This window comes from Lissotriton helveticus, chromosome 1_1, assembly GCF_964261635.1.
Source record: "Lissotriton helveticus chromosome 1_1, aLisHel1.1, whole genome shotgun sequence".
Lineage (NCBI taxonomy): Eukaryota > Metazoa > Chordata > Amphibia > Caudata > Salamandridae > Lissotriton > Lissotriton helveticus.
In genome coordinates, this window is record NC_136057.1 from 1,402,325,836 (window position 1) to 1,402,338,539 (window position 12,704).

The 12,704-nt window shown below is 43.4% G+C and overlaps 1 protein-coding gene across 50 annotated transcripts in view; it reads right to left on the reverse strand.

Moving 5' to 3' along the window:
* Positions 1-12,704, reverse strand: part of NFIX (nuclear factor I X) — a 5,476,577-nt gene that overhangs the window by 573,567 nt on the left and 4,890,306 nt on the right. For 44 of the 50 annotated variants that reach the window (XM_078684524.1, XM_078684487.1, XM_078684527.1 and 41 more), the window contains one exon: positions 11,505-11,627. The exons of the other annotated variants lie outside the window; for them this stretch is intronic. In XM_078684524.1, coding sequence (XP_078540650.1) covers positions 11,505-11,627 — 123 coding nt within the window. The remainder of the gene's footprint in view (positions 1-11,504; positions 11,628-12,704) is intronic. 50 annotated transcript variants of the gene reach the window in all.

A 12,704-nucleotide genomic window follows, 5' to 3' on the forward strand; every position in this document is an offset into this window, starting at 1 on the left:
GGGGTTTGGACACTGTGACGGCCTGGGGTGGCAGACTGGGCAGATATCTGGTCTTGGGTCCCACAAGACTTGTGGGATCTGCATCCGCAGCCACAAAAGGACTGGTGAGCCTATTGGCCAAGGTGACTGGGCAGGAAAGGACAGAGTTGGTAGCCCCTACTGTAGCCGTAGAAGGGGCGATAAGTAAAGTTGGGCTAGCGAAAGGCAGTGAAGAGTCCTAGCAACTGGGCTGTGGCCCTGTTGTCCTTAAAGCACTCAAGTGTCCAATCTGCGTTATCCCCAAAGACATGAGTGTCATCAAAAGGAATGTTCATAAGGGATGCCTTGTTATCCTCCGAAAAGCTAGTAGACCTCAGCCAGGCATCGCTACAGAGGACCACTGACAAAGCAATCGCTCTGCCTAGTGAGTTGTGTGTATCCAGTCCGCAGCATGTAATGAGGTTTTCTGTGAACCTGCTATCAGCGACAGGCTGGGACAGGATACCCCAGGCCTCCTCCGAGACCATGGGCGGCACTTGCGCATCCGAATCCCAAACTGTGTGGGAATACCAGCCCAAGGGCATGTAGTGTTCACTGCCTGCAATTCAAGGCAGGCGAAAGAAAAAATGCTCTTACCAAAGGTGTGCAGCTTTTTGGATATTCTATCCGGTTATGTGGTAGGGGAAGCACCAGAGTTGACTTTAGATCTGGAGTTCTGGACTACAGGACTCTGCAGGGTGTGGTGCTAGATGAGGCACGTTAGGTCCCCAGGAGTGGGGCAGTGGTGGTGGCCAATTGTCCTGTGCACGGGAACCCCTCTGCAAGGCTTGATCCATGCCCCAAGCAGGACATCAGTGAGGGCTTCAATAAAGTGGAAAAGATGTTCCATGAGGGCTACTCCCCACTGAAGCAACTCTGCGAAGATGTTCGTCTTGACTCCTCACCACTAGGGCAAATGAAGCCCCTTCCTCTGTATAGTTAGAGACTAGGCCAGTATATGGAGATGCATCTAGACCACTGGCACCTACTAGTTCGTCATACCAGTTATCCTCTGGCTCTACCAAGGGGTCGGTATAACTACTGGAATCCTCCAATCCACCTTACTGGTATTCTCACGAGGCCTATCTAAAGGAAGGCATGGACTATGACCCGAAGGGTCATGTACCGGTATGAGCCAGAGTCGACATTCAGACAATGGTGGTCCGGCTCTGTATCAGACTCAGGTATGACAATGGGGTTTGAGATGCAGATGTCCTGGCGCCACTGGAACAGACCTTGGTGAAGGCCGCGGACTAGCCAAAGGGCCTGACTGGGGCCGAGGGCGAACTCTGCTGGTGGGAATCTAGTAGTGGCATCTGCCAAACCCTTGGGGCCTGAAGGTGCTTGAGTAGGGGTCAGCCCACCGAAATATATCAGGTGCTTGGTCTCATAAAATACTTTCTTGGGGCAGGGGTCGCTCTGGGAAATTCTGGGAGGCACATAGCAGACCCAGACTCAGGCTCCACTGCTGACTTATGGGAGTGGGGCCTAGATTTGGAGCATTGTTCCTGTGCCATCTGAAGACTTGGACCGACACAATGAAGTAAAAGAATGCTTCAACTTTTTGGATTTCTTATGGGCCTTACTCGACCATGACTTGGAGTGCAACGATGACCGACAGAGTCCGAGAGTGGGCCTGGAACCTTCCTTGTAACTGGGACCAGGAGCGTGCAGAATCATCTGGTGTCAGGCACCCAGGAGCTTCAGGGAATGCCCTCAGCCCGCCTTAGGGTTAATTGTTTAACAGTCGGTGCAGGTCTTGAAGTTGTGGCCTGGCTCCAGCACCAGAAGCAAACCAGATAGGGGGTCTGTCACAGACCTCGGCCTGAGATTGGATCCACAGGTTTTTAATAGACATCTCTGAAGCACATTGGGAGCTAAGCTCAAAAGAATTTTGACCAAAAGTCGAAAAAGTAGTACAAGAGTTGGTCTAATGCAACTCTCTCCCGATCTGCGCTGATGGTGCAGAAAGAAAAGAACAAATGTCAGTATGCAGGGGTGCTGCCCCGCATGTCACTTCCAGTGTGGAAGCCGCCGTTGTGGAACCAATCAATGCCACCTACCAGTGAGCAGAGGTACTGCTCAACATTTTCCAGATCCAGTCTGACGCCTGAAGAATATTGTAACTAAGGAAATTGCAGCTAGAAGTGTCTATTAGATAAGAATGTCATATTTTCATAACTTTCGTAGATTGGCTCACACAACAGTCTCTGGACATGAAGGAGGAAGAATATGAAATTCCCGCATTGGATATTGAGAAGGCTTTTGACATGATGGGATAGGATTTCCTTTTCCAGGTCCTGAGCGAAATATAATTTTGGACTTTACTTAAAAGGATGGCCACTTCTATATTCCATCCCACTCACTTACAAACACCTCTCCAATAGCTGGACTTTGGAATGCGGCATCCAACAGGGATGCTCTCTGACACCCCATCTTTCTGATCTAGCAATGAAGCCTTTGGCACAGATATGCAAGGAAAGACCGAATAGATAGGGAGTCAGGGTAGACAACACCCTACAAGGAATATTGCAATACACTGATGACACACATATATTTGAGGGACCCGATTAGAGTCCATTCCACGGCTCCTGGTGGAGTTTGGCACTGTGTCTCACTTGCACATTAACTAAGCTAAGTGCAGACTTGATGCCTTTGGGCGTGATAGGCTCACACTGCATATAACAATTCCCCTGAACTAGGAATACAGTGGCAAAAAGCAGAAGTCAAGTGACTGGACATCATGGTGACCAATGATAAAGATAAATGCGTCCAATTGCATATTGGCAGGTTGATTTTTGACACATGACGATCTGTAGAGTTCTCGTCGAAATTAGCGTTTTCCAAAATGGACAGAGTTGTTTTGATAAAAATGGTAAAAGCCTTCGATGCATGCACGTTTTTCATGACGAGTTCACTGTACTTCCCAAAGGGGTCTTTGGAGAAATAAAACCATAATCACATTGCTAATGTGAACGGGAAAAAGACCATGAATTAAACTAAGAACGATGCAACTTCCATAGGGAAAATGGGGGAATGAAAGTACCAGGCATGGAGACCATACTACCTGGCTAAAACAACTACCACCATGGCTCGTTGAAACACACAGTAGATAGAGGGAGTTGTTGGAGCGATGTCATGGCCCCACAAAACCCTGACACATATTTCTTTCCAGAGCTCTCTTGGTTGATGAAACTCTCTATCTGGTACGACTCATAGCACAGCTATGGGACTGGTTTACTGGCCTGGTGATACAAAAGATGCCGTTTGCAGAACATGCTCCACTATGGGGAATCCGAGTTCAGGCAGCTACCTCCAGGGTGGTGGGTTGGACCGTTAATGGGCGACATGGAGGATGGAGAAGCATTGCACTTATTTGCAGAGGCTAGAAATCAATATGGGATGCAAACATTATTTTTCCTACTATATGCTAGACTGACTAAGGCAGTGAACACAATATGGGAGGGGCTCCTCTGTAGACCACCAGAATCTAACTCATGGAGGACACTAATCTCTGGACTAAGGAGGGCACCCGCTAATAACAGTAAATAGAACAGTGTGTGCAAACTGGCCAGGTCAGAACCTAAAAATCTAAGATAATTTGGTAGGAATTGTGGCTCTCCACTCATGTATACTCAATGGGTAGAGTATAATGTAATCTATGATTCTATATCCACGCATAAAATATGTACGCAGAGGACCTGATTCACAAGGTAAACTTAGACCTTAAGTCTACGCTTAGACCTGAAGTCTAAGTTTAGACCTAAAGTCTAAATTTAGATCTAAAGTTTAACTTTAGACCTGAAGTCTAACTTTAGACCTGAAGTCTAACTTTAGACTCGAAGTCTAAAGTTAGACTTTAGGTCTTCAGGTCTAAAGTTAGACTTTAGATCTAAAGTTAGACTTTAGATCTAAACTTAGACTTTAGGTCTAAATTTAGACTTCAGGTCAGAGTGTATGTACCTCATCCTCTTTACTATCAAGTACAATATTGAAAAGATGTGACTGTAAATTGCCCTAGATGCGCAGCAGAGAGGGTGAACTACAAAAGATGTAGACGTGCCTGATTGTTAACAACTTCTAGAACGAAGTGATACTCACATTATACAGAGCAGTGGGGTCTGTGGTAATATTTGAATTCAAGCAATGCCTCTTGGATTTGCACCTCAAACGAAGGAAAAATATATGCAATAACAATTAGTGGCCAGGGGTTGGTGCTGGAACACCGACGCATCGCAATACACTGGAAACAGGTGGATTACCAAAATACACATTGTGAATGAGAGATGTGAATGAGTGGATGACTGAAGAGGCACTCTGCAATCTGCCTGGACCCCAAACTGGAAGATGATTTGACGACACAGCAGCAGTTCTTAGACTCTTTTAACCGCAAGTGAATGACAACGAACCTATTAACTGGTCTGATGTCTACCTATCACGGATAGAAATAATCAACACGTATGACTGCTTAGGTTATTATTTGACATAATCCTTAATGATATGGAGATAAAATTAAGAAATATTTATCTGATACCATGCAGAATAGTAGCATGTTTTGCTGCACTGATGAAGGTTTTTGTTTGATGTTCACAACACCAGTAAAAACAGAAGTTTAAAAAATCGATTATATTCCTGTCAAGGTTTGTCAAAAAACACAATAAAATAAATGCACCGAAGGTGCTACATAGTGATAGTATGACGACATCACAAGGGATAACAGGGTCAAGTATTAAGGTAAGACTCGGTTTTAGGTTTAGGGAAGCAGTGTGAAATTCAGTTTATAGTTAGGTGTAAGATGATATTTAGAAATCGAGTAGGTTTAGCAGAGGGGAATGTCATATTTTTGTGGTAAAGAAATGTGCTTTAGTAATTTAATTTTAGGAGGTTTTTCTATGTTAATTAAATAAAGTGTTACTGACGGTTGTGTGATGTGGTTTCACGCTAAAGGCATTTCTCTTTAAAAGTGTTTCTCTGTAGTGGTTTATTCCATGCATGAATATGCACACTCTGTGAACAAACTCCAGAAATAATGTAGAGTGTGGTGAGGATGAAGAATATAATAACGTAATATTTAAAGATAAATTAATCAACGTCGAACGATTAATATAAATGTAATCTTATGTAACTGTCACACACAATCTGTGATAACAATTATATTAGTTAGCTTGTTTTTTTTATTTTAAATGGCACTTTTATGTCACCCTTCAAATATATTTGGATTCTTGGAGTCCTTGGAGAGGAATGTGAAGAAAAGAAAAAGAGAAAGCCAGCTGAGAGTGTAGATTTAAAGACTCAGAGTACAGGGGAAAATGGCCAAGGAAACGTTTCAGGCACAACTAAAGGCATGAGAGCAAGTAATGGGGAAGTGGCTCTCATAATGCAAAACAGCATTATATATGCCACACGTTATGTCACTTGTTTTTGTTGAGTTCACCATTCACATGGTATATTGGTGCTGTTCGATGTTTGCTCGGCAGAATTATTTTTAGTGTGTGCGGTTTTCTATTTCTGTAATTTTTTTATTGAAGACTGTGGCTCTTCCGACTTTCCGCCAAGCATTAGTGAGTGTGATCAGGGGCCAGGGGAGATAGATGAACAGTCTTTGACGCTGTACCACAGTGTTAACTATTTTTATAGCCCCAAAAACTCAAAAGTGTCTCTATGTTGTAACAATCGATTTACGATTTATTTTGACTTAACCGTAGAAAACCCCAGGACAAAAATAGCCTTTAAAAGAAAGGTTTACACATCCTCTCAGTAGACTGATTAAATAACGATTATCACAAAGACCGTATGGGCTGACAAGAGAGGAGTCACTTACATTGATACAGCCTCTCAGTATGTGTGGTGAAGTCCTGCCTCCTTATACGCTATGGTTTCAAAATGTATTGCTGCGCCTTGCTTACAAAGTGCAGAAGGTGCTACAGACCCTAGGGGTCGGTTCTGCAGGTTCAAACCTGTACTCTGGCACTTCAGTCTAGAAATGCAGAACTCTCTAGAGCTCTCAAGAGAATTCTGCCACCAAACTATAATGGTTCTGACTGGCTAACAGGTTATTTGGTTGCACTATTTCAGTGCATTGCACTCGTGTACATAAGTACACTTGTTGCTGCTGCTGCCCTTACGATAGTGGCAGCTGTTGCCTTTACTGTCATGAGAAAAGTGGCTGCTGTTGTGGTATGTGCTGCTTTTACAGAAGTGATTGCTGCTACAATCTAGTCTGTACTAGCAGACGTTGCAGTCTCTGCCATGGTGGCAGCTATGGTTGGCCCTGTGGCCCCTGTATGGTCACTGCTCTTGTGGCAGGTGTGGTCTCTCCTGTCATGACAGTTTTTGTTGCTGCTGTGGGCATGCTGTAGGTGGAAAGCGCGGTTACTGCTGTAACCTCAGCTGTGGTCAAAAGTGTGGTTGCTATTGTGGCCCTTGCTGTTATTGCTGCAGTTATCCCTGCTGTGCTGTTGTCTTTGTTTTTTTCTGCAGTTGCTTGTGTTTCCCCTGTCCCGCTGTGTAGTCACTGCTGTTGTGGTCCTTCATGTGCATGAATTTACTATTGCAGCTGTTGTTGCCACTGTGGAGATGGCATTCGGTGCTGCAGTTTTGCTACTATTATTGTTGCTCCTGTTGTTGCTGTTTGGTCCTGCTGTGATAGAAGCTATTGTAGCTGCCTTTGTTGCTGTGAGGTGGCAGATGTGATTGATGCTGTGGTTTCTTCTGAGGTTACAGCTTTCGTCACTGCTCTAGTTCTAGCCGTAGTGGCATCTGTAGTCACTGTTCTGGTGTCACCTGTTGTCTAAGCTATTGTGACAATTTGGGTAGCAACCTTTCTTGTTGTGGTACCTGCCACGGGGGCAACTTTGTTTGCTGCTGTTGTGGCAACTATGGTCGCAAATGATGAGACAGCAGTTCTTGCTGCTGTTATTCCTGCTGTGGTGTCAGCCCCTGTGCCTGCTGTTGCGACTGTACTAATTGAAGCTTTTACTGTGAAAGCTGTTGTTATAACTCTTGTCGCTGTTGTTGTCCCTGTGCAGGTGACAGCTGTGGTCGCTGCTGTGACCACTGCTGCAGACACAGCTGTTGTTGTCTTTTATGTGGCTGCTTCTTCGGTTACAGAAATGATTGCTACTATGGCTCTTGTTGTCTTGGCAGCTGTCATCACTGCTGTGGTCCCTACAATGCTTGCAGCTGCAGTTGCTGTATCTACTGTTGGGACAACTGTTTTTGCTGCTGTGGTAGTTATTATGATTACTATTATGTTGCTTCTGTGGTGCTTGCTTTTGTGGCAGTTGTTGATAGCTTTGGTCTTTGCAGTGGTTACAACTGTGTTGACTGCAATTGTCCCTGCTTTGCTGTTGATTTTCGTGCTGTGGTGGCAATTGTGGTCTTTTATGTGGTTACAACTGTGGTAACTGCTGATGTCTGTGCCTTGATGGCAACAGTTGTTGCTGCTCTTGTCCCTGCCATGTTGACAGGTGAGGGCACTACTTAGTTCCCTACTCTGCTCAGTGGAGGTTTATGCTCGTTGTCCCTACTATCGCCACTGCTGTTGTACCTGCTGAGGTTCAAGAATAAGAGGCGCACAGCTGGCTGTAAAAGCGTTTTAAATTCGTAGTTTTCACGAATGTTTTAATCAGTTGGGTGCTCCCAGCAGGTAACGTGTCCGTCCTAGGCACGTCTTAACAAACAATAAATCATGTGTCACCATGAAGCCATGGTGTCATCCCTGAATGTCGGGCACTCCATTGGTTCTCATAGAAGTGAGACTCCAACTATTGTTCAAAAAGAATTTTAATCTCTAATCTAATTTCTTTAGACACTCCCGTTAGTCCGTCTTCAGTTTTTACTATTCCGACTAACACACAGCACTTCCTGCTCACACCGATACCGACGTTCGGAACAAACAACCACACTACTACGAGTAAGTAAGCGTCCCATAGATTAAATCCGATATCCCGGTATGCTTGCAGTTAACCGAGCACTAGAGCAACGTAATATTCACACCACCGTCAAATCTATAGTCAAACGCTACTCGCGTAGACCTGCATGCCATTCACATTCACTTCGATTTCAGACTCGCGTAACGTTTTAACACCCGCGCCTCTTGTTATCAAACGACCCTTGTTTGTAATAACTTGCACACAGTCACTAATTTCACATGAACTCTTCACTTGGATGAATTTCACTATTTCTTTTTTCGTTTCACCTTGACCGATTCACGAACACAAAACTTTTAAGAGCCATGAGCACTAGCATGCCACCCGTCTTTTTCACCACGTTTTTTTCACCACGTCTTTTTCATCACGTCTTGTTGAGTTTATTTAGATAATACCATAGAACTTCGTTCTCATTGCTATGTCGCGTTTAAATTGCAGAGGCTCCCCGATGAAGGGCTTTGTCTGCCCGAAATGCATTGGAGCATTTGGATATATTTACTTAGATATATTTACTTTGTGAAAATTTGAACTGATTCAAACTAAATACTCATGAAAACAAAGATGAATGATTAAAATTCTTTTTGAACAATAGTTGGAGTCTCACTTCTATGAGAACCAATGGAGTGCCCGACATTCAGGGATGACACCATGGCTTCATGGTGACACATGATTTATTGTACCTGCTGAGGTGGCATCAAATCTTGTAGAACCATCCTTTTACTTCTCCGCAGGCTCCTTCTCCAAAGCGACAAGGAGCAAGATAGAATGCCCAAACCCTGGAGTGCAGCTTCAGCAGTCAACTGGTGTGCAGGGAGAGCCACACTTTGCCTCTGTGCTTTTCCAGTATTCACAAGCATATAAAAAGGCTTAGAATGGAGTTGAATAACAAAGGCGCATGCAAAAAGGCACATTTAAATGTAATCCCATTGCAGTCAAAACATAATTGGCTGTGTGCCAAAACAGCAATCATGTATTCTGCTAGGCTTCCTCTGCAAGCGACAAGAGACCTGCGACTTCGGCTGTGATAAATATACTATAATGCCATTCTTTCAGAAGAACATCCTTGTCCCCTTTACAATATTGTTTAGCACCATCTACTCATCTTTTCATATCTATCTGGGATATTTTCCTCAATATTGAATGTTGCTCATACGCCAGTTTCCTACAGGTTGGGAGTTCAATATATAGAGAGATTCGACCATTCGGTAAGGAATGTGCTTCCCTCTCTTTCGAGCACTTTTCCACACTATTATCCTATCACAAATGGGCTTTTTATAGGGCGAATTTGCTTTATATTATCTATACGTTTTACAAATTGTACTTTCTGATCACCTTTTCAAGTTGTAGGCCAGCTAGTTTTTCTAAATTTGAGTAATACTTTTTCATGTTTTCATAGGGTGGAAATATTTATTGTCGCCATACGCAAGAAAGTAACATCATCACATATATATCATATCCTTATGTACGGTACAAGTGCTGCTCGGCACCAGTATAAAATGGGTTCTGTAAACCATTTGTGCATTGTATACAAATGTAATTTTATTGGCTCTTGCCTGTTTATGAGTATCGGTCTTTCAACCTCAAGTGCAGGTCGTACTGGCGTTCTCCTGGCTCCTTGCATTACCAAAAAGACATGAAGTATACGCCCAACCCTGAAGTTTACCATACATATACTCTTGCTCTGTAAACATCGATTAGAGAGAATGTCCAGCCTGATGGCAGGGAATTTATTAAAACACTTGAATCTATGAACAATCCAGTACTGGAGAAAATCATCTACTCAAGAAAGGATGTAATACTGGTCTGAGAAGAGTAGCGTTTCAGAGAATGGCTAGGAATTCTGTTCTGAGCAGTTCCTATACTTGGAGGCCTTTCCACAGCAAGCGACACAGACCTCTCATGTTTGCTTAAAGCTGTAGGTGAATTGGAAGCAAGTACATTTTTCTCAACTTACGGCACTGGAGTGTGTCACAAATTGCAAAAACCTAAGAAACATTGACCATACAGAGAATCAGAAAGGACTCTTGCCGCATCATAAGCAAAGAGAAAACAAAAAAAGAAGAAGAAAATGAGTGTATTGTATACCACCGCAATTTACAGAAGTCAACTTGCAAATGCTTGTCTCAGGACCATCTCTAAACTAAAGCTTGAAACAAAAGATTACTGCACAGAGGTCTGATCTGGTGAGGAGATCCAGATGTGACAGGTACTACAGTAAGGTCGCAGAGGTATCCCAATTTTTTATGACTAATCATATCCTAAATGACCAACAGGACACTGAACTTCATTTTTATGGACAAAAAAGGACAGTGTATAGTAATATAAAAGACATGACTAGAAACTGCCCCACGCCCCAGATTCATTATCAACCATGCTGCCCATTCAGTTTCACAGGGACCTTAACAAGCACATGCACTGCAGCTCCAAACACAGCTCACTGTCGGAGGAGGTCCACTATCTAACCAAAGCACATTCAACAAAGGTGACAGCTCCTCATAGTTTGCCAAATCCGAGCATGTTGCTGTCTGTGCCTTCGTTCCTACCTACAAAGTGCCACGCCTCTAATATAAAAGAAAAAAAAGGAAGGTTAACCTACATTTACAAAAGTGCAGATCGCTGGGGATGTGGCACAACAATGTTTTTGTGTCTGACCGATTACCTTGCCTGCTGTATAGGAATAATGCCATCAGTTCGAAGTAGCCAAACTATTGCACTTTTTGTGGAAGCTTTCTATCAGTTGCATCTTAATGGGTGAGCGTGTTAGGAAACCCAGCAGATTTCAGGCAAAATGTTATATATAATAAAGAGGAGACTTTGGGGCACAAGCATGCTCTTCAGGCTGCATATAATGAAAGGGAGTTATAAGGACACCCAGAGAAAATGCAGGACCCATTGCCAGAACCTACATTCGGTGTCAACGAAAGCTCTTCTCCTTGAAGACTGGGGTTTAAAAGAACCACTTCCCCCCACTCGCTCATAACTCTCTTTTTCCCAGCCCTCCAACAATTCTTAGCCATCACTAGGGCCCCAAATATTATCATGAATGCCCATTTGGAGTTTCAGAAATGATACGCACTAAGGATAAGTGAAGGGAAGTGGACATTCTTAACACAAGAAAGGTTGTCAGTGTACAAATAGGAAAAGGTTTGTTCTCTTTTTCCTATCCACCTTTCTAAACGTCACTCCCCATAAGAGGGCATCTTGTCCCTACATACTAGCATCCATCCCACTGTACTCAGCCCCACTCCATTGCACCTCTCACAATATCTTCTCCACACATGATGTGCTACTTCTGGGATTTTAAATTTGTGAGAAGACATATTTGGGATGCCAAATGTGACGGGCAGGGTATACTTTTAAATGAGACCTATGGCTGGGGGACGTGGCTGAGAAGGAAACCCAGATGCAGTGTAGTGGGTGGGAACCAATAACTGAGGAAGCTCATAGTTACTTCTCTGTCTCTCAACTCTGAATTAACCACATCCCCTCTGCCCCGCCTCCCACCACCCGAGCTTCCATCCCCTTCCCCCCCTATGGTAATGGCTTTGATCTCACCTGGTCTGGCTCCTGCAAGGACAGGCAGCGGGTGGTGGGTGAAAGCCATTCGGGAGGAGCTGGTCTGAGAGGACAGAGCACTGCAGAAGTCGAGCTTCCCTGACTTCTTTAGAGAACCAGGTCCTGGCAAAGGGAAGCAGCAACAGTGCAGAGTTTAAGAGACAGAAAGAGAATGCAGAAAAGACACCATACCTCTTCATTCAAGAAATAGCCATCTACCCCTTAGTCCCAAAAGCTATGCGAGGTATTAATACGCTTCAATCTTATTTTTATGTATAATTGTAAAACCGAAGTGCTGCCCGAGCCTTTCCACAAAGGAAAGCTATTTTCCATTACTGTTTTCTCAGAATGTGGATTCTTCTCTCACTGGTATAACCAGTACGTCTCTCCTCTCGCTCTTAATGAATTGAAGGTTTTTAACTTCATTAGCAGTTTTGGAGAGAATAGGTCGATTGTTTTAAGATACGTGTCTAGTATGCTAGAAACCTCACCCTAACAGCACAAGTGTATTTGAAGAAGATAAGATAGGGTACAAGATGTGCATGCAACATAGAATGCAAAAGCAACCCAGCTCCCATAGGGGATGGAAAAAGAATGGTAAGGTAATACATAAAAAGAATTGTGACAAACAACAACCGATTGCTTCGACAACGTGATCTGTCTCATGGTACTTCTATACTGATTATTTTATTTCAAGGTATACCTTGGAAAAATGTTAGAATTATATACAAATATTTTTAAATATTAAGAAGGCTTTTAATTAAATTGAGCCGAAACATGTTAATACGATTATATCACATACGTTAGATTCTCATTTCACAGCATTCACCAGCTCAAACAGTCAAGAGTATTATCTCTTATTTTAAGCATGTTTTTTCTTATTTGTGCTGATATACGAAGGGCCTGGCTAAGGTAGGGATTGTTTGGTGGTCAGCCAGCTATCTGCCAGGGTGAAGGAGTGCAGTATGACCGCAACGCTGAAGGACTACAGCCCGCCAACTTTAGGGATCACTGCTGGCCCAGGAGTGATCTCTCTGTCTCCAGAGAAAAAAGCTATTCCTCTGAAGGTACTACAACTTTAGTGGATATATGCCATCTGTTAGTAGTCAGTTCACCAAAGGTTTTTTTGTTTTTCAGAAACCAACTCCCAAAGCAGGTGTTTGTTTCTGACAATCATAATAGGAACGACCTCAGAATCAT